A 21184-nucleotide genomic window follows, 5' to 3' on the forward strand; every position below is an offset into this window, starting at 1 on the left:
CAGATTGTAGCTGCTAGATTTTGCTGGTGGTGTCGATTCTCAAAGCATTTTAGTTCATTAGAAATTAGCATCAGGATCATTAAATGATTAAGCGAAGGCTCTGTACAGACTCACTGAAATATTAAGCAGGCGTCCGGGTTTATTAGCTTCTCCTGTCCCGAGATGAAGAAAGGACACGCTGTCACTCAGAATCAGCAGCAGCAATTCATCCACAGCTCCATTTGGCTAACTGCGTCCCACTTCAATTTGCTCCAACAATAAGGACTCGTTATTGCATTACACATTTCATATTTCACCGAAGCGACTCCATCCTTCAGAGCGTGATAAAGTGAGAGCACGCTTAGACACTCCAGGCTGTGAAACGCTGCTTCTGCAAATATTATTTCTCTGAGATTTCACTAAAGTATGGACATGTTTTAAGCTAATCTAGATTTTGAGATAAGAAAGGAATGAGAAAGGAATAACCGAGTGAGCTGACTGCACACGTTCCACTTCATAATTCATCAACATCTAATATATTTTGCTTGGTATGGATGTATTATTTAAGACAAGACTGAAATATATCTAAAGTCTCTCTTCACTAGTGTAAATCGATCAGTCAAGACATGCTAGCTGTCCAAAGCGTGCTACTTTCACTTAGCATAGGAGTCTCTAGCTGTATATTCCCTACTTCTCCTGAAGTTTCCTGGTTCTCCAGTTCTGCTTGCTAGTAGCTGTAGTTTACTGGTCCATTTATTTCCTAACTGTAGTTTTTGTGTTTTTTCTTAGGTTGTAGTTTAACGAGTTCTAGCTGTATTTTCCCAGTTCTGCTAGTTCCTGTGGATTCCTGGTTCTCATACTTCCTGTCTGTAGTATCCCTGGTTCTCCTATTTCCTAGCTGTGGCTTCCAGGTCCTTCTACTTCATAAATGTGGTTTCCTTGGTTCTCCAAGTTCCTGTCTGAAATGTCCTTGGTTCTCATTCTTCTTAGATGTAGTATCCCTGGTTCTCCTAGCCTCTAGCTGTAGTATCCGAGGTTCTCCCAGTTCCTAACTGTAGTATCATCGGTTCTCCTAGTTCCTAGCTGTGGATTCCTGGTTCTTCTACTTTATATCTGTGGTGTCCTTGGTTCTTCAAGTTCCTTTCTGCAATGGCCTTACTTCCTAGTTGTAGTCTCTTGGTTCTCCTAGTCCTTGGATGTAGTTTCCTGGTTCTCATACTTCCTAGAGGTAGTATCCCTGGTTCTTCTAGCCTCTAGCTGTGGTATCCCTGGTTCACCCTGATGCTAGCTGTGGCCTCCTGGTCCTTCTACTTCATATCTGTGGTTTCCTTGGCTCTTTAAGTTCCTAACTGCAGTGTCCTTGGTTCCTAGTTGTAGTCTCCTGGTTCTCCTAGTCCTAAGCTGTATTTTTTTTATATTGTCTTAGCTCTTAATTTCCCTAATGCTTGTGTATCGCAAGGTTGTCTGGTTCTTCTACATTATAGCTATGGTTTCCCTTCTTCTCAAAGTTCCCACCACCAATCTCTGTGGTTCTCCAAATCCTTCTAGTTCCTACCTCTTAGTAGGATCAGTAGTCCCCCTGGTTTTCTTTGATACTAGCTGTAACTTTTCTAGTTCTTGGATCTCTGTTTCTGGTGGTTCCTGGTGTCATTCATCAAACAAATGTAAGCTGAGATGTAGAGCTTAGCAGTGGGTGCTGCAGTGTCACACCTCCAGGACCTTCAGGTTCTATCCAGAGCTTCTGTTACTAGCTGTGTGGTCTTTCCTCAGGGTTCTCTAGTTCCCCCGGGTGTAAATTATTCCTACGTTCCTAAACACATGCCTTTCGTTACCCTTCTCTCATGGGCACACTCTATCTCGCTTTCTCTTTTCTTTATATATTTTCCTTTCCTTGTTCTCCTTTCTTTATAATTCGTCCTGCCTTCTTTTATTCGTTTCTACTCCCCTCTTTTTCTCTGTTTATTTTCGTTCCTTTTTTAAGAACTCTTTGTGACAGGAGGGCTGATGGAGAGTTTATTTTCTCCGCATGGCCAGGCAGCGCATGCTTTATCACCTGGATGTAAGGGAGATTGAAATTGGTTTTGTTTTGAATATTCAGATGTTTGCTTATTCGTTCCTGCTAGGAAAATCATTTATCTGACGAAGGAGAGAAGCTCGGGAGGTGCTTTAATATTCCTCTCGTTTGGCTGAGCAGTTATGGAAAAATGAGGCAAATATAAAGGGTGTGTAGGCAGCGATGTGATTTCCAATAAGCAAGATTGGTTTTGAGAGTCTGAGCTCTGATTTATGCTCGCTTTTTAATGAGTATTCAAATTTTCATTACGTTAATTCAGTTTTATAGAGTCGTACATCATGTCAAATGGTTTTACAGCACAATGAAATATTCAGTTGGCCTTATTACAGCTGGAGTGAAAACATAACAGCACCAGAACATATTTCAGTCTGATATCAGATGTTGAGTTAATGTTAAATGATGGATAGGTTAATTACAGATAAGAACGTCTAACGGTACTTTCTAGAAACATGTTCAATGGAGTTCAAAATGCTTCGTAATTTATTTCATTATCTATTCAAAAAATACTGCCATTTTATTTGAATTCTATTTTTCAAAAACATTATCAGGCACAAATCTATATCTGACACTTAATGACCGGGAACCAAGAGGCAGAACCCAAAAACCGAGACTAATTAAGACTCAAAGATTTATAGACTGAGACTAATTAAGACTCAGAACCCTACAGACTGAGACTAATTAAGACTCAGAGCTTTATAGACTGAGACTAATTAAGACTCAGAACCCTATAGACTGAGACTAATTAAGACTCAGAACCCTATAGACTGAGACTAATTAAGACTCAAAGATTTATAGACTGAGACTAATTAAGACTCAGAACCCTATAGACTGAGACTGATTAAGACTCAGAACCCTATAGACTGAGACTAATTAAGACTCAAAGATTTATAGACTGAGACTAATTAAGACTCAGAACCCTATAGACTGAGAATAATTAAGACTCAAAGATTTATAGACTGAGACTAATTAAGACTCAGAACCCTACAGACTGAGACTAATTAAGACTCAGAGTTCTATGGACTGAGACCAGTTAAAACTTAGAACTCTATAGACTGAGACTAATTAATACTCAGAGCTTTATAGACTGAGACTAATTAATACTCAGAACCCTATAGACTGAGACTATTTAATACTTCGAACTCTATAGACTGAGACTAATTAAGACTTAGAGATTTATAGACTAAGACTTATTAATACTAAGGGTTCTATAGACTGAGACTAATTAAGACTCAGAGTTCTATGGACTGAGACTAATTAAAACTTAGAACTCTATAGACTGAGAATAATTAATACTCAGAGCTTTATAAACTGAGACTAATTAATACTCATAACCCTAAAGACTGAGACTTAGACTAAGACTTATTAATACTAAGGGTTCTATAGACTGAGACTAATTAAGACTCAGAGATTTATAGACTAAGACTTATTAATACTAAGGGTTCTATAGACTGAGACTACTTAAGACTCAGAGCTTTATAGACTGAGACTAATTAAGACTCAGAGTTCTATGGACTGAGACTAATTAAGACTGAGAATAATTAATACTCAGAGATTTATAGACTAAGACTAATTAATACTCTGGGTTCTATAGACTAAGACTAATTAAGACTCAGGGTTCTATAGACTGAGACTAATTAAGACCCAGGGCTCTATAGACTGAGACTAATTAAGACTCAGATTTATAGACTGAGACTAATTAAGACTCAGGGTTCTATAGACTGAGACTAATTAATACTCTGGGTTCTATAGACTAAGACTCATTAAGACTCAGGGTTCTATAGACTGAGACTAATTAAGACTCAGGGTTCTATAATCTGAGAGTAACTAAGACTCAGAGATTTATAGACTAAGACTAATTAAGACTCAGGGTTCTATAGACTGAGACTAATTAAGACTCAGGGTTCTATAGACTGAGACTAATTAAGACCCAGGGCTCTATAGACTGAGACTAATTAAGACTCAGATTTATAGACTGAGACTAATTAATACTCAGGGTTCTATAATCTGAGACTAACTAAGACTCAGAGATTTATAGACTAAGACTAATTAAGACTCAGGGTTCTATAGACTAAGACTAATTAAGACCCAGGGCTCTATAGACTGAGACTAATTAAGACTCAGATTTATAGACTGAGACTAATTAAGACTCAGATTTATAGACTGAGACTAATTAAGACTCAGGGTTCTATAGACTGAGACTAATTAATACTCTGGGTTCTATAGACTAAGACTAATTAAGACTCAGGATTCTATAGACTGAGACTAATTAAGACCCAGGGCTCTATAGACTGAGACTAATTAAGACTCAGATTTATAGACTGAGACTAATTAAGACTCAGGGTTCTATAGACTGAGACTAATTAATACTCTGGGTTCTATAGACTAAGACTAATTAAGACTCAGGGTTCTATAGACTGAGACTAATTAAGACCCAGGGCTCTATAGACTGAGACTAATTAAGACTCATGGTTCTATAGACTGAGACTAATTAAGACTCAGGGTTCTATAGACTGAGACTAATTAAGACCCAGGGCTCTATAGACTGAGACTAATTAAGACTCAGATTTATAGACTGAGACTAATTAAGACTCAGATTTATAGACTGAGACTAATTAAGACTCAGGGTTCTATAGACTGAGACTAATTAAGACCCAGGGCTCTATAGACTGAGACTAATTAAGACTCAGATTTATAGACTGAGACTAATTAAGACTCAGGGTTCTATAGACTGAGACTAATTAATACTCTGGGCTCTATAGACTGAGACTAATTAAGACTCATGGTTCTATAGACTGAGACTAATTAATACTCAGGGTTCTATAGACTGAGACTAAGTAGACACTAATTAAAGCTGCTAATGATTCTTGTGCATCTTTAACTACACAACATTGATTTGAATTTTGATTCTAATTGTTGCTTTACTTTAACTTGTTTTAATTTGAAAGTTTTAGTTTTAACTTTTTAAAACTTCAGGTCTTTAATTTTCTCTTCTTATTTATTTCATTGTTCCTTTTTTTTCACTTTAGTTCTGTCCTCTATACTTCTCCAGTTTCTGTCTTCTCTTATGCAGTTTCTCTTCATTTCTCTTTCTCTTCTCTTCATTCCATATTTGCTTTTTTCTCTTCTCTTCTCATCTCGTCTCTTCTCTTCTTGTCTCTTCTCTTCTGTTCTGCTCTCTTCTCTTCACTTCTCTTCTCTTCTCTTCTCTTCTCTTCTCTTCTCTTCTGCTCTTTTCTCATCTCTTCTCTTCTTGTCTCGTCTTTTCTCTTCTGTTCTGCTCTCTTCTCTTCTCTTCTCTTCTCTTCTCTTCTCTTCTCTTCTCTTCTCTTCTTGCCTTTTCTCTTCTGTTCTGCTCTTTTCTCATCTCTTCTCTTCTCGTCTCGGCTTTTCTCTTCTCTTCTCTTCTGTTCTGCTCTCTTCTCTTCTCTTCTCTTCTCTTCTCTTCTCTTCTCTTCTCTTCTCTTCTCTTCCGTTCTGCTCTCTTCTCTTTTCTTTCAGTTCCATTTAATGTGGACAAAAGTAATAGCACCCTATAAAGTGTGTGTGTGTGTGTGTGTGTGTTTGGTCACGCTGCAGTGGCTGAGCTGCTTTACTGGATGACTCGGCACATCCTGGGCTTAGGAGAAGCTCTCTTTCACTCTTTTAGCTGCCAGTTTGTGATTTTTATGATCTTTGCCTTTTATGGAGTTTTGTGGGCGTGGTTAAATGTAGTGATGGGTCACTGAAACATTTACACCCAAGTTTCCTATAAAACTGATAAAAAGTTTCGTCGTCTCGTTATTTTTTTTCTTTTCCTTGTTCCCTAGATTTTTTTCCTTCTTCACCTCCTTATGTTTCCTGGTGTTCAGTGTTTTCAGTGTGCTACTTCATTGTCTTCTCTTCCTCTTTTGTTATCCCTCGCTCGACTAAACACTGTTTATTTTGCCCCTCCTGGCTGGCGGAGGCTGCAGAGGGGAGCAAGTGTGTAACCTCATTAAAGCCAGCGACAAAAACCAATTCAGCTCTTAAACTGCAGGTCGCTCTGAGCCAGGAGAACACTGAACTATTGAACTACCTAAAATGTGTGTGTGTGTGTGTGTGTGTGTGAGACAGTCTCACTCTTCTGCCATGGAAGCATGGTACTGATGTGGGTGTGAATAAAATGCACATTTCTTTCTTTCTTTCTTTCTTTCTTTCTTTCTTTCTTTCTTTCTTTCTTCTTCCCTCCCTCCCTCCCTCCCACCCTCTTTCTTTCTTTCTTTTTTTCTTTCTTCAGGTCACTCAAGGTTATTATTTTTTTCTTTTTCTATTTTTTATTCACTTAGTCACCGTTGCTCTCTCAGTGCTGATGATCTGAACCGTCAGTGGCTGAAGCCGAGTCCCGCCCTCAGTCCCACCATCTATCACACTAAAGGACTGCTCTATTACCTCTGCAGCATCGGCAAAACCCCGCTGGTGAGGCCTGTGTGTGTGTGTGTGTGTGTGTGTGTGTGGTTCTCAGATTGGTTGTAATTGCTGCTCTTGACATATTGACATTTAAGCTGTAAATATCACTGAGTCATAAAAAGATACACAGCAACACGCCTGAACACGACGGCTTCACTCACTCGCTTCTCTGAACTGCTTTACTCCTCTTACACCACAACAATTTATTATAGACCTACATTTTATCTCCTTCTCTCTTTATTCTCTCTCTTCAGCTGTAATGACTCCTCCCCTCAGCAGTCTCTCTTAATTCTCTCTCTTCAGCTATGAAGACTCCTCCCCTCAGCAGTCTCTCTTAATTCTCTCTCTTCAGCTATAAAGACTCTGCCCCTCAGCAGTCTCTCTTAATTCTCTCTCTTCAGCTATAAAGACTCCTCCCCTCAGCAGTCTCTCTTTATTCTCTCTCTTCAGCTATGAAGACTCCTCCCCTCAGCAGTCTCTCTTAATTCTCTCTCTTCATCTATAAAGACTCGTCCCCTCAGCAGTCTCTCTTCATTCTCTCTCTTCAGCTATAAAGACTCGTCCCCTCAGCAGTCTCTCTTTGTTCTCTCTCTTCAGCTATAAAGACATCCTCTCAGCAGTCTCTCTTTATTCCCTCTCTTCAGCTATGAAGACATCCCCTCAGCAGTCTCTCTTTATTCTCTCTCTTCAGCTATAAAGACTCGTCCCCTCAGCAGTCTCTCTTTATTCTCTCTCTTCAGCTGTAAAGACTCGTCCCCTCAGCAGTCTCTCTTTGTTCTCTCTCTTCAGCTATAAAGACATCCTCTCAGCAGTCTCTCTTTATTCCCTCTCTTCAGCTATGAAGACTCGTCCCCTCAGCAGTCTCTCTTTATTCCCTCTCTTCAGCTATAAAGACTCGTCCCCTCAGCAGTCTCTCTTTATTCTCTCTCTTCAGCTGTAAAGACTCGTCCCCTCAGCAGTCTCTCTTTATTCTCTCTCTTCAGCTGTAAAGACTCGTCCCCTCAGCAGTCTCTCTTTATTCTCTCTCTTCAGCTGTAAAGACTCGTCCCCTCAGCAGTCTCTCTTTATTCTCTCTCTTCAGCTGTAAAGACTCGTCCCCTCAGCAGTCTCTCTTTATTCTCTCTCTTCAGCTGTAAAGACTCGTCCCCTCAGCAGTCTCTCTTTATTCTCTCTCTTCAGCTGTAAAGACTCGTCCCCTCAGCAGTCTCTCTTTATTCCCTCTCTTCAGCTATAAAGACTCGTCCCCTCAGCAGTCTCTCTTTATTCTCTCTCTTCAGCTGTAAAGACTCGTCCCCTCAGCAGTCTCTCTTTATTCTCTCTCTTCAGCTGTAAAGACTCGTCCCCTCAGCATTTCTCCTCACAGAAACTTCACCACATAAACGATTATTATGAAACTGTTTAATGTTAGTGGAGTGTGACTGAGCTGTTGCTATGGAAACAATAATATTAGAGCGAGTGCATTAATATAAACCTGCGCTACAGTCAGAGCTGCTGTTATTACAGTGAATTAATCAACCCCATTCTGACCAATCAGTCCAGAACTCAGCAGCCGCGAGGTGTAAGGTGATCTCAGATCTCAGCTTTCAGCGTTAAAGGGATTTTTTGTGGCCAACGCCGCTCCTTTAAGTGGAGTTTGTTAGCGATGATTGTGTAATCAGACCTGTCACTGACACGTCATTAAAATTTCATACGCAGCAGTCTGATGTGTGGCTAATAAACACAGAGCGCTCAGATTAGCCTCGATGACTTCCTGTTAGAGTCACGCCATCTCACACTCCTTAAACCTCCACATTCTACACTGAGTATTTTTATTTGTCACTACAGTAATTGGATTTGCACACACACACACACACACACACACACACACACACACACACACACACACACACACACACACACACTCAGTTTACTTTGAGTTTATGGTACATGATTAATGTGACTGTTGTGATACCGTCAACAATAATACAAACAGCACAATCGTGCACAAATATTAATAACTTGTGTTTATTATGTACACACACACACACACAATTTATGAACAAAGTAATAGAACAAAATCCATAATCATTCTCTCTCTCTCTCTCTGTATGTGTGTGTCTCTCTCCCTGTCTCTCTCCCTTTCTCTCTCTCTCTGTCCTCTTCTCTCTCTCTCTGTCTCTCTCTCTCTCCCTTTCTCTCTCTCTCTCTCTCTCTCCCTCTCTCTCTCTCCCTCTCTCTCTCTCTCCCTTTCTCTCTCTCTCTCTCTTTCTTGCTCCCTCTCTCTCTCTCTTTCTCTCTCTCGCTCCCTTTCTCTCTCTCTCTCTCTCTCTCTCTCTCTCTCTCTCTCTCTCCCCTCTCCCTCTCTCTCCCTCTCTCTCTCTCTCTCTCTCTCTCCCTCTCTCCCTCTCTCTCTCTCTCTCTCTCCCTTTCTCTCTCTCTCTCTCTCTTTCTCTCTCTCTCCCTCTCTCCCTCTCTCTCTCTCTCTCTCCCTTTCTCTCTCTCTTTCTCTCTCTCCCTGTACTCTCTCCCTCTCTCCCTCTCTCTCTCTCTTTCTCTCTCTCCCTGTACTCTCTCCCTCTCTCCCTCTCTCTCTCTCTCTCTCTCTCTCTCTCTCTCTCTCTCTCTCTCCCTTTCTCTCTCTCTCTCTCTCTCTCTGCCCCCCCCCTTTCTCTCAGGTGTTCTGTGATTATCACGGTCACTCAAGGAAGAAGAATGTGTTTCTTTATGGTTGCAGTATGAAGGAGACGCTGTGGCAGTCCGGCTCACCCATTAACACTGCTTCACTTAAAGAGGATCCTGGATACAGAGTAATTACAACACAATTCCAGCTACATCTAACAATAATTATTAAAACAAACATTACAAAAATACAGTAACAAATACTACAACACACAACCACAGTAACAACCACTATAACATACAAAATAAACACAACCACCATAACAACCAGATACATCACAACAACCACCATAACAACCAGATACATCACAACAACCACCATAACAACCACAAACACCATAACAATCAACAAAACAACCACAAACACCATAACAACCAGATACATCACAACAACCACCATAACAACCAGATACATCACAACAACCACCATAACAACCAGATACATCACAACAACCACCATAACAACCACAAACACCATAACAATCAACAAAACAACCACAAACACCATAACAACCAGATACATCACAACAACCACCATAACAACCACAAACACCGTAACAATCAACAAAACAACCACAAACACCATAACAACCAGATACATCACAACAACCACCATAACAACCAGATACATCACAACAACCACCATAACAACCAGATACATCACAACAACCACCATAACAACCACAAACACCATAACAATCAACAAAACAACCACAAACACCATAACAACCAGATACATCACAACAACAACCATAACAACCACAAACACCGTAACAATCAACAAAACAACCACAAACACCATAACAACCACAAACACCGTAACAATCAACAAAACAACCACAAACACCATAACAACCAGATACATCACAACAACCACCATAACAACTATACACACCATAACAATCAACAAAACAACCACAACCACCATAACAACCAGATACATCACAACAACCACAACCACCATAACAATCAACAAAACAGCCATAACTACCACAACAACCAAAATGAACACAACCACCATAACAACCACAACCATTCTTAAAAACCACAATAAACACAAACACCATAACAATCAACAAAACAACCACAACCACCATAAACAACCAGATACATCACAACAACCACCATAACAACCAGATACATCACAACAACCACCATAACAACCACAAACAGCATAACAGTCAACAAAACAACCACAAACACCATAACAACCAAAGTAACCACAAACATCATACCAACCACAACCACCATAACAATCAACAAAACAACCATAACTACCACAACAACCAAAATGAACACAACCACCATAACAACCACAACCATTCTTAAAATCCACAATAAACACATTCACAGTCATGGCAAAACAATCATGGCAAAAGCCACTATACTTAAATCAACAAACACAACAGGAACAACCCTGATGTTACGCCTGAGTGCCCCCAGTCCGTGGGGGATGTGAATCCGGACCTCCGTGGTGGTTGCATGCGCCGGCACGCCATGGAGAAAGACCCAGGAGCCGGATTCAATGAAGTACTGCTTTATTAACATAAAGACATGGAGCAGACTAACCTAACACTAGACATGACGTTACTGAAATCGAAAAATGAAATGGAAATCATCATGGAGCGGCATCCCCGGCTGGCAAGGTGGTGGAAACCACACTTCCAGTGGGACCAATAAAAAGGGGGGTGCCCCCCAAGACATGAAGTCGAGCGGCATCCTAGAGCGGGCTAGACATTAAGGTAAATGGGGAACAGGTGATACAACAGGAAGGAGAACAATAGGAAAGGCATGACACAAAATACACAAGAAGAAGCAGGCTTCTGACATTCCCCTGTCAGCGCCCTCTCTGGGCCTAGCAGGGAACTGTCCAGCTGTTCCTGACACCTGACAATAAGTATGTCAAAAACAACCACATTAACAACAACTGCAACAAATACCACAACAATAACAACTTCAACAAGAGACACAGTGACGACCGCACCAACAACTACCAAAATAATTACACTTACATCAACAACTAACATAACAATAAGCACAACAACCACAGAAACAACAACATCAACACCAAACGCCATCAAAACAACCACAGCAACAACAAAAACAACCACAAATGTCAATTATTAGAACAACCACCATCTACATAACAAGAACTACATGGACATCCACAACAAACACAATCACAACAACGTTGTGTACAGTTAGTGACCTGGTGTGTAGGTGATGCTAATCCTCTAGGTGATGTTTTTGTTCTTTATGCCTATTATTTGTATCTCAAAAGTCCAGTTTATTTTCCAGCCAATCAGGGGTCAGGAAAGTGTGTGTGGGTTCTGCAGGCAGACACAAAGCATCTTCTCAGTCCTCTTTATCTTCTCTAATGACTGTTCTTCATCCACCACCTCTACCAGCTCCACCTCCTCCACCTCCACCTCCACCTCCACCACCATCACCCCCACCACCACCTCCTCCAGCACCTGCACCACCTCCACCATCACCACCCCACCACCCAAAACCACCACCATCACCTCCACCTCCTCATCCACCACCTCCAACACCACCACCTCCACTACTTCCACCTCCTCATCCTCCACCTCCAACACCAACACCACCACCTCCACCACCACCAATTCCACCTCCACCTCCACGTTGTTATCAACCACACAGTGAAAGAAAAACTGAAAGAGAAGTTTTGTGTTGACAGGCTCTGGTGAAGCTCAGCAGATGTTCCTGCTACCCAGTTGTGGATGATTTATGAGATGCAGCTAAAAGAACGTGTGATGTTTCTGTTAGAAGAGCTTCTGCGAGATGTCAGCTGAGAGGATGACGGATGAGAGACGCCGGAGAGGGAAATGACTGCGCTGCAGTTAGAGCTGGGAGCTGATTGGCAGAGCAGGACTTCTGCTGTTTTTTATAAACTCACCTCCTGTTTTTTTAGAGTGAAAAGTGTGTGAGATAAAACGCCTGGAGCTCCTCGCTGCGGAATATAAAGAGGATGGAAGACAAAATTACTGGTGTCTTTATAGAGACTTTGTAGATCAAATACTAAACAAAAAAGAGAGAGAGACTGATGTCACAGGCTTTACGTCACACTTTTCTAATAAAGCTAGAAGAAATTACATTCAGATTTTTTTTTTTTTCCAGACGATTGCTAAAACTCTGGACCGAATTGCTCCGGCATTCTCCTTCAACAACTGTAATTTTTTGGTGGAGAAGTCGCGGGCGTCGACTGCTCGTGTGGTGGTCTGGAGGGAGATGGGAGTTTTACGCAGCTACACCATGGAGAGCACCTACAACGGCTGCAATCAGGGCATCTACAAGGTCAGTTAGCAGCGTGCTAACCCCCCCCCATCCCCCCAGTGATAATGATTAAGCGATAATAATTATCTAGCTAATAGCACATTAAGACTACAGAAGTTTGGAATAAACAAATAAATAAATAAAAACTTTTAAAATTCCGAACAGACTGTAACATGAAGGTCAGAGGTGTAATGTGGCCTGACATCAAAATTAAATATTTTTTTGTCTATTTTTTTTTTTATTTATAAATTTCTGTCTGTTTTTTTCTTTTCACCTCATTTGCTGACACGGTCACTGTGAGTTGAGATACTTTTAGCAGAAATAAAATGTAAGCTCTCTTTAACAGACTCTTCAACAGAAAAGTTGAATTTCCTGAGTAAATATAGAGATGAATCAGAAAAAAAGTCAAATCTGTCTATTTTTAGGTTAATTGTCTGCCTGCCGCGAGCCTTTCAGCAGCGCTAACCCACTTTAATCTCAAACACAACCTTCATCATTTCCCTCTGCTCTCTCTTCCTCCTTTCCACTATCCTCTTCTTCTTCTTCTTCTTCTTCATCGCTGCTGTGTTTCTCCCCTGGCAGTTCATTACCTTCTGCAGCCGCTAATGCCTTAATCATTTATTAGCCTGCTTATTTAGCCACCTGTGGTTTGCTAATCATAGCCCAAAATCCCTCTCTGTTAGCATCTCCCGGCTCTCGCCTTCATTAGCACACTCCTATCTGAATTCTCGTTAAAGAAGCTGTTTTTAATTCGCTGAGTCGAGAGAAACGTGAGGAAGGAAGGAAGGAAGGAGGGAAGGAAGGATGAGGAGAGGAAAGGATCAAGCTAAAGGCTTTAGCTGAAAGTTAATTTAAGTGCCTGAATGCCATAATGGGAAAAATGTTCCCAGTTCAGACTAGGTCTCCCAGTAGAACCAGTTTGTGGAAGCTAAAGCTAAATTATTAAATGAACCTTTAATGACCCCCTTTTTTATCTAAATGTGTACCATTACAGTGTAGATTATAATTCCCTAAATACTGCAATATATGGAATACTGAAACATGAGGAATAGTGTACGGAGTAATAAAGTGTATGGAATACTGAAGTGTACAGAATACCAAAATGTTCAGAATGCCGAAGTGTAGGGAATTCCAAAGTATATGAATTAGTGAAGCTGTACGGATTGCTAAATGGTACGGAATGATGAAGTGTAAGGAATACTGAAGTTTACAGAATGGCAGAGTGTATGGAATGCAAGGCATCTGTACAATTTCCTGAAATGTTCCGAATACTGAGGTGCAAAGAATGCTTAATTGTTCTGAATGTTGAGGTGTACGGAATACTGAAGTATTCTGAATACTGAAGTGTGTGGAATGGTGAAGTGTTCGGAATACTGAAATGTGTGGAATGCTGAAGTGTTCTGAATGCTGACGTGAATGGAATACTGAAGTGTTCTGAATGCTGAGGTGTATGGAATACTTAAGTGTTCGGAGTGCTAAAGTGTACAGAATACTTAATTGTTCTGAATGCGGATGTGTTTAGAATACTGAAGTGTTCTGAATGCGGATGTGTTTAGAATACTGAAGTGTTCTGAATGCTGACGTGTTTGGAATACTGAAGTGTTCTGAATGTTGACGTGTTTGGAATACTGAAGTGTTCTGAATGTTGACGTGTTTGGAATACTGAAGTGTTCTGAATGCTGACGTGTTTGGAATACTGAAGTGTTCTGAATGTTGACGTGTTTGGAATACTGAAGTGTTCTGAATGTTGACGTGTTTGGAATACTGAAGTGTTCTGAATGCTGACGTGTTTGGAATACTGAAGTGTTCTGAATGTTGACGTGTGTGGAATACTGAAGTGTTCTGAATGCTGACGTGTTTGGAATACTGAAGTGTTCTGAATGTTGAGGTGTATGGAATACTTAAGTGTTTGGAATGCTAAAGTGTACAGAATACTTAATTGTTCTGAATGTTGAGGTGTATGGAATACTGAAGTATTCTGAATACTGAAGTGTGTGGAATGGTGAAGTGTTCGGAATACTGAAATGTGTGGAATGCTGAAGTGTTCTGAATGCTGACGTGTTTGGAATACTGAAGTGTTCTGAATGCTGAGGTGTATGGAATACTTAAGTGTTCGGAGTGCTAAAGTGTACAGAATACTTAATTGTTCTGAATGCGGATGTGTTTAGAATACTGAAGTGTTCTGAATGCTGACGTGTTTGGAATACTTAAGTGTTCGGAGTGCTAAAGTGTACAGAATACTTAATTGTTCTGAATGCGGATGTGTTTAGAATACTGAAGTGTTCTGAATGCTGACGTGTTTGGAATACTGAAGTGTTCTGAATGCTGAAGTGTTTGGAATACCGAAGTGTTCTGAATGCTGACGTGTTTGGAATACTGAAGTGTTCTGAATGTTGACGTGTTTGGAATACTGAAGTATTCTGAATGCTGACGTGTTTGGAATACTGAAGTGTTCTGAATGCTGACGTGTTTGGAATACTGAAGTGTTCTGAATGTTGACGTGTTTGGAATACTGAAGTGTTCTGAATGTTGACATGTTTGGAATACTGAAGTGTTCTGAATGCTGACGTGTTTGGAATACTGAAGTGTTCTGAATGCTGACGTGTTTGGAATACTGAAGTGTTCTGAATGTTGATGTGTTTGGAATACTGAAGTGTTCTGAATGTTGACGTGTTTGGAATACTGAAGTGTTCTGAATGTTGACGTATTTGGAATACTGAAGTATTCTGAATACTGAAGTGTGCAGAATACTTAAGTGTTCAGAATGCTGAGGTGTACGGAATACTAAAGTGTTCAGAATGCTGAGGTGTACGGAATACTAAAGTGTTCAGAATGCTGAGGTGTACAGAATACCGCAACAATCCGTACTCTTCACTATTCGGTACAGCTCATCATTCAGAACACTTAAGTATTCCAAGTGTATGTTCCTTGAGATAAAATTGGAACAAATCCCAGTTTGTCTGTAAAACAAAAACTCCACACAGTAAACGAAACAACTGAACTCCGTGTAAGGAGTGAAAATGCTGAAAGATTTCCTCAGGAAGATCTCGGAGCAGGTGGGGACTCGGATCTGTGTAACTGCGTGCCATAGGTGTTTAGGGTGGAGTCCTGAGTGAGTCCTGATTATGAAGGCAGTAGTTCTATCTGTTACAGAGTCAGGAGTCAGGAGTGAGTCAATCTTTACAGTGTTCCTTTAATGAGAGATGGAGGGATGAGGATTCAGAAGAATAGAGGGAGAAGACAATTTCATTCTGAGCCGAGAATAACTCTGAGGTCTGTGGAAGGAAAGACGAGGGGCTGATGGTTTCCTCAGAGAGCGAGACAGTGGCTCCATCCCAAATATTAGAATTTATTGCTAATTAGGGTCTGGATTTGGATTTGAAATCCCAAACACGAGCACTGAGATGAATTTTTGAGTGTCACCCAGCTGTAATAAAACACACAGATTAATACGCTACACTTTAATCAATTCACAAACATCTAATAAGCTCCTCAGACATGCGGCCTGTAAAACGCCCATCAGCCTTAAAGCCCAATTAAGTTTCCTAAAATTGGATCAGCTTTAATTCCATTTGTTGTGGCAAAACAAGATTAACTGATCTGTAATCTGCTTCTGAGACATGACGGGATCCAGACGAGGGTCAGATGTTAAATGCTAAATGCTAATCATTACAGCTAGCATGGGACCTACACCCGTTTTACTAAATGCACATGATTAGTCGTGGAATATTCATAAATTCCCAATGGAATCTTTCAGAGGTTGCGCTGAGACACAGTCGGTATTCCACATGCTTTACTGTTTAACAGTGTTCCGAGTTTTTACCCCATTTTCACTTCTTAAAAGAATTATTTTTAAATATTTTTCAATTTCAAAGGATTTTATTGATAAATATATTTAATATATTTAATAGCTATTGCAATTGTAAGGTTTATAAGATTTGGAGTAATTCTGGCTAATTTTACTTTGTTATGCTAATTTTATTAATTTTATTAGCCCCTCATGCTAACCTTCAGGAATAAAAAATTTATACATTAGCAGGAGCAGGAAGTCGTACATAATCTATATTAGACATGCTATATTATTTATAGTTTGTAATTATAATTTTTTTCTTTTTATAATTATTAATAATGAATTATAAGTTACATAATTATAAGTATTTTAATTTATTTATTATAATTCTAAAATTATAATTATTTTGTTTTATTACTGATTTATTATTATTTTCCTTTTCAGGAAATCGAATCCTTTCATTAAATCTATTAATCAATCTATTAAACTTGACAAAACCTTCATTTTTACAGTTTCAGCCTAAAACTTGTGTCTGAGAGTCTGTGTGTCTGATTGTCTGAGAGTCTGTGTGTCTAAGTGTCTGAATGTCTGAGAGCTGAGAGTCTGAGTGTCTGAGAGCTGAGAGTCTGAGAGTCTGTGTGTCTGAGTGCCTGAGAGTCTGTGTGTCTGTGTGTCTGAGCACCTGATTGTCTGAGAGTCTGATTGTCTGAAAGTCTGAGTGTCTGAGAGTCTGAAAGCTGAGAGCCTGAGTATCTGAGTGTCTCAGTGTCTGAGAGTCTGAGTGTCTGAGTGTCTGAGAGTCTGTGTGTCTGATTGTCTGAGAGTCTGTGTGTCTAAGTGTCTGAATGTCTGAGAGCTGAGAGTCTGAGAGCTGAGAGTCTGAGAGTCTGTGTGTCTGAGTGCCTGATTGTCTGAGAGTCTGTGTGTCTGTGTGTCTGAGTGTCTGAATGTCTGAGAGTCTGAATGAGAGCTGAGAGTCTGAGAGTCTGACAGCTGAAAATCTGAGAATCTGCGAGTCTGAAAGCTGAGAGTCTGATTCTTTGAGAGTTTGAGTGTCTGAGCACCTGATTGTCTGAGAGTCTGATTGTCTGAAAGTCTGAGTGTCTGAGAGTCTGAAAGCTGAGATCCTGAGTATCTGAGTGTCTCAGTGTCTGAGAGTCTGAGTGTCTGAGAGTCTGAGGGTCTGAAAGTCTGAAAGCTGAGAGCCTGAGTATCTGAGTGTCTCAGTGTCTGAGGGACTGAGAGTCTGATTGTCTGAGAGTCTGAGTCTCTGAGAGTCTGAGTCTCTGATTGTCTGAGAGTCTGGGTATCTGATTGTCTGAGTATCTGATTGTCTGAGAGTCTGAGTCTCTGAGTGTCTGAGAGTTCAGAGCCTGAAAGTCTGAGTATCTGAATGCCTGAGTGTTTGAGTGTGTGAGAGCTGAGAGTATAAGGGCGTGTTTATGTTGTTCAGGTGTTTTACTGAAGGTCGTGAAAGAATCTGCAGAAACACAACTTCATCATGACGGAGTGCTTTAGCTAGTTAAAGCCTTTGTGCTGATTTCATTAAGATATCCGTTTGTCCTTAATCCTTAAAGAAGATACTTGATTACGCTGAGATGGAAAAAAGGAGGAAATCGAGCAGGCGATTTATTTAGTGGTTTAAAATTGCGCGTGTGAGGAGATGAGATTAGACGAGCGGTGATATTATTGACCGTGTTGATTACTGTGTGATCTGAGCTGCGTTTGTGCTTCAGACGCTTTAATCACAACCTTTTACATTCAACCCTATTCAGTTACTCACGAAATATTACTGCATCACCCATCATTATTACTTTATCTTCTTTTTCTTTGTTATTTTCTTGTCTCATTATTCCTTTAGCTCTTGATTAAAAAAAAACAAAAAAAAAACAATTTCTTCATCTTATTTCTTTATCTCATCATTTTATTATTTCATTATTTCCTCATATTATTTTATCTCTTTTAATTTTTTTGTTGGTTATTTATCTTATTTTTCTTCATCTTAATATTTCTTGATCTCATTACTGTATCTTGTTATATCTTTATCTGGTCATTCTCGGATGGCGGTACCATTTTGACTCAGACCACGCCCAACGCTCATTAATATTCATGAAGAAGAAGAAGAAGAAGGCTCTCTAACAGCAGGTCCGACTGTAGCGCAGGTTTATGTTAATGCACTCGCTCTGATACCTTAGCGTTTCCATAGCAACGGCTCATTCACAGGGACGTGTACGCGACTTGTTTACATACCATGTGTGGAAGGAGTCTCCAGTGTCCAGTAAAGACTGGAGCTGGATTTGGGAAATTAAAAATTTTAGAACTGAAAGAAAGACTTGATTTTATTTTAATTATACTTTATGATATTTATTATAAGTAAATAAAGAGTTGAACTGTGACGTGATTCAGTAAAAAAAGACACTTTAAAGTTTACTTTAGTTTCTAAAGCTGTAGTAGTTTGTTGTATTAACTTTAAGAGTCAGAAAAAAAAGAAGCTCCTGCCACACCTCCATGTTTAATGAGAGCCGAAGTGTGTGTTCATATGTGTGTGTGTGTGTGTGTGTAAATGATTGATGCAGGCGCTTGGTCTTTGAGGAGCTTTATTCAGCCTGAGATCTACGGACACTTCAAACAGCAGCACGCTGAAATCCTCCATAAATTATTAGTAAAGGTTAGACAAACACGTCCCTTTTTTACCCAGCATGCATCTGTGCACTCGCTGAATCCTCAAAATCATTTCGGGGATTTTTATTTATTTATTTTTAAACGGTTCAGACAGAAGCTGATTTCGACAGCAGGTAATTTTAATGACTTTAAATGAAATATTATGCAGTGTGTTTGTTTATAGTGTAATGATTTGCGTCGTGACGTGATTAATGAGGATGGACAAAAAAACGACAACTTAAAAAAAATGTCATAAAATTACACACTTCCACCAAGGATATTTTTATTTTATTTTTTTTAATGTGCTTTTATTTTTGAGTTTATTTTTTTGAGTTGAGTTTCCATTCAGACAGGTTTTTTTTTTTTTGGCAGCTTTTTAATAACCATTAGCTAATTTGAGAATTTATTAATAAACAAACAAGCAAACAAATTGGACAGATTTTACACTCTACTGTGATTTAAATAAGTAAAAGAAACATAAATGAAACTATGCAGTTCATTAAATAAATATCAGGTATATTTTTATGCAATGTTTAACACAAACAAACAAACAAATAAATTTGACAGATTTTTAACTGGATTAAATAATTAAATAGACAAACAAAGAAACATGAATGAATGAATAACAATTTCATCTAAATCAATAATAATATAGATATTTTTGCATGTTATGTTTAAAATAACTAACTATCTAAATAACTAGCTAACTAAATAAATAAATAGGCCAGAATTCCAAAGTTTTGTATAAATAAATTAGATTTAGATTCTGCTGTAATTTTTTAAAGATAGCAAAGAATCAAACTAGGAAGCGAACAAAAACGTAAAAGTTAAATCCTGAAACTAAACTCCACTTTTAAGGAAATAAATCGCTAACAGAGAGCTAACGCTAACAGATTCCCCAGAACGGAGCAGCTAGTGGAAATTTCAGTAACCAAACTGAAACTAGAGAATGCTGGAGAACATCGGCGTCCTTATGAAGTGGCGTGACGTTTACACGTGTGTCGTGTGTCAGCTCTGTGGTATTTACAGCTTAAATGTCAACAACAGCAATTACACACACACACACACACACACACACACAATGACCAAAATGGCCTGGATTCCACGAAAACAGTTTAATAAATCCAATTTAATTATCCATGATTAGAGAGTTAAGATCAGACGTGTTGCTCTGACAGCAGTGTAATTGGGGCCAGAGTCTAATCACACAGCATTTCTGAGAGAAGTTTTCAGCTTTTAACATCGAAAAGAGAGTAAAAAAAATACTCAAAGAAATTTGTTTGAGGAAACACACACACACACACCATGAGCTCCAATATATACTCAGCTGTCTTTCCAAGTTATTTGCAGAAAACTTTTCTCTGATTGTCATCAGGCCACGCCTCCTTCACTAAAACAGACACAAAGGCCACACCCCCTTCACTAAAACAGACACAAAGGCTATGCCCTTTCAGTCAGACAGATGCGGAGGCCATGCCTCCTTTAGTCAGACAGGCACATCCATTAGGCTACGCCTCCTTCAGTCAGACAGATGTGGGGGCCACGCCTCCTGTATGTAGACAGACACAGAGGCCGAACCCTATCAGTCAGATAGACACATCCATCCAGCCATGCCTGCTTCAGTCAGACAGATGCGGAGGCCGCGCCTCCTTTAGTCAGATAGATACATCCATCCGGCCATGCCTCCTTCAGTCAGGCAGATGTGGAAGGCCGCGCCTCCTTTAGTCAGACAGACACATCCATCCGGCCATGCCTCCTTCACTCAGACAGATGCAGAGGCCACGCCTTCTTTAGTCAGACAGACACATCCATCCTGCCATACCTCCTTCACTCAGACAGATGCAGAGGCCACGCCTTCTTTAGTCAGACAGACACATCCATCCAGCCATGCCTCCTTCACTCAGACAGATGCAGAGGCCACGCCTTCTTTAGTCAGACAGACACATCCATCCAGCCATGCCTCCTTCACTCAGACAGATGCAGAGGCCACACCTTCTTTAGTCAGACAGATGCAGAGGCCAAGCCTCCTTCACTCAGACAGATGCAGAGGCCACACCTTCTTTAGTCAGACAGACACATCCATCCAGCCATGCCTCCTTCACTCAGACAGATGCAGAGGCCACGCCTTCTTTAGTCAGACAGACACATCCATCCTGCCATGCCTCCTTCACTCAGACAGATGCAGGGGCCACACCTTCTTTAGTCAGACAGACACATCCATCCTGCCATGCCTCCTTCACTCAGACAGATGCAGGGGCCACACCTTCTTTAGTCAGACAGACACATCCATCCTGCCATGC

The 21184-nt window shown here is 40.1% G+C and overlaps 1 protein-coding gene across 4 annotated transcripts in view; it reads left to right on the top strand.

Annotated features, from left to right (window-relative positions):
* The window catches only part of LOC131357335 (cytosolic carboxypeptidase 4), a 124975-nt gene that overhangs the window by 87677 nt on the left and 16114 nt on the right, over positions 1-21184 (top strand). For all 4 annotated transcript variants that reach the window (XM_058396256.1, XM_058396257.1, XM_058396258.1 and 1 more), the window contains 3 exons: positions 6358-6487; positions 9133-9264; positions 12278-12454. In XM_058396256.1, the coding sequence (XP_058252239.1) occupies positions 6358-6487; positions 9133-9264; positions 12278-12454 (439 nt within the window). The remainder of the gene's footprint in view (positions 1-6357; positions 6488-9132; positions 9265-12277; positions 12455-21184) is intronic.

The sequence above is a fragment of the Hemibagrus wyckioides genome, linkage group LG08 (genome assembly GCF_019097595.1).
Source record: "Hemibagrus wyckioides isolate EC202008001 linkage group LG08, SWU_Hwy_1.0, whole genome shotgun sequence".
NCBI classification, from domain to species: domain Eukaryota; kingdom Metazoa; phylum Chordata; class Actinopteri; order Siluriformes; family Bagridae; genus Hemibagrus; species Hemibagrus wyckioides.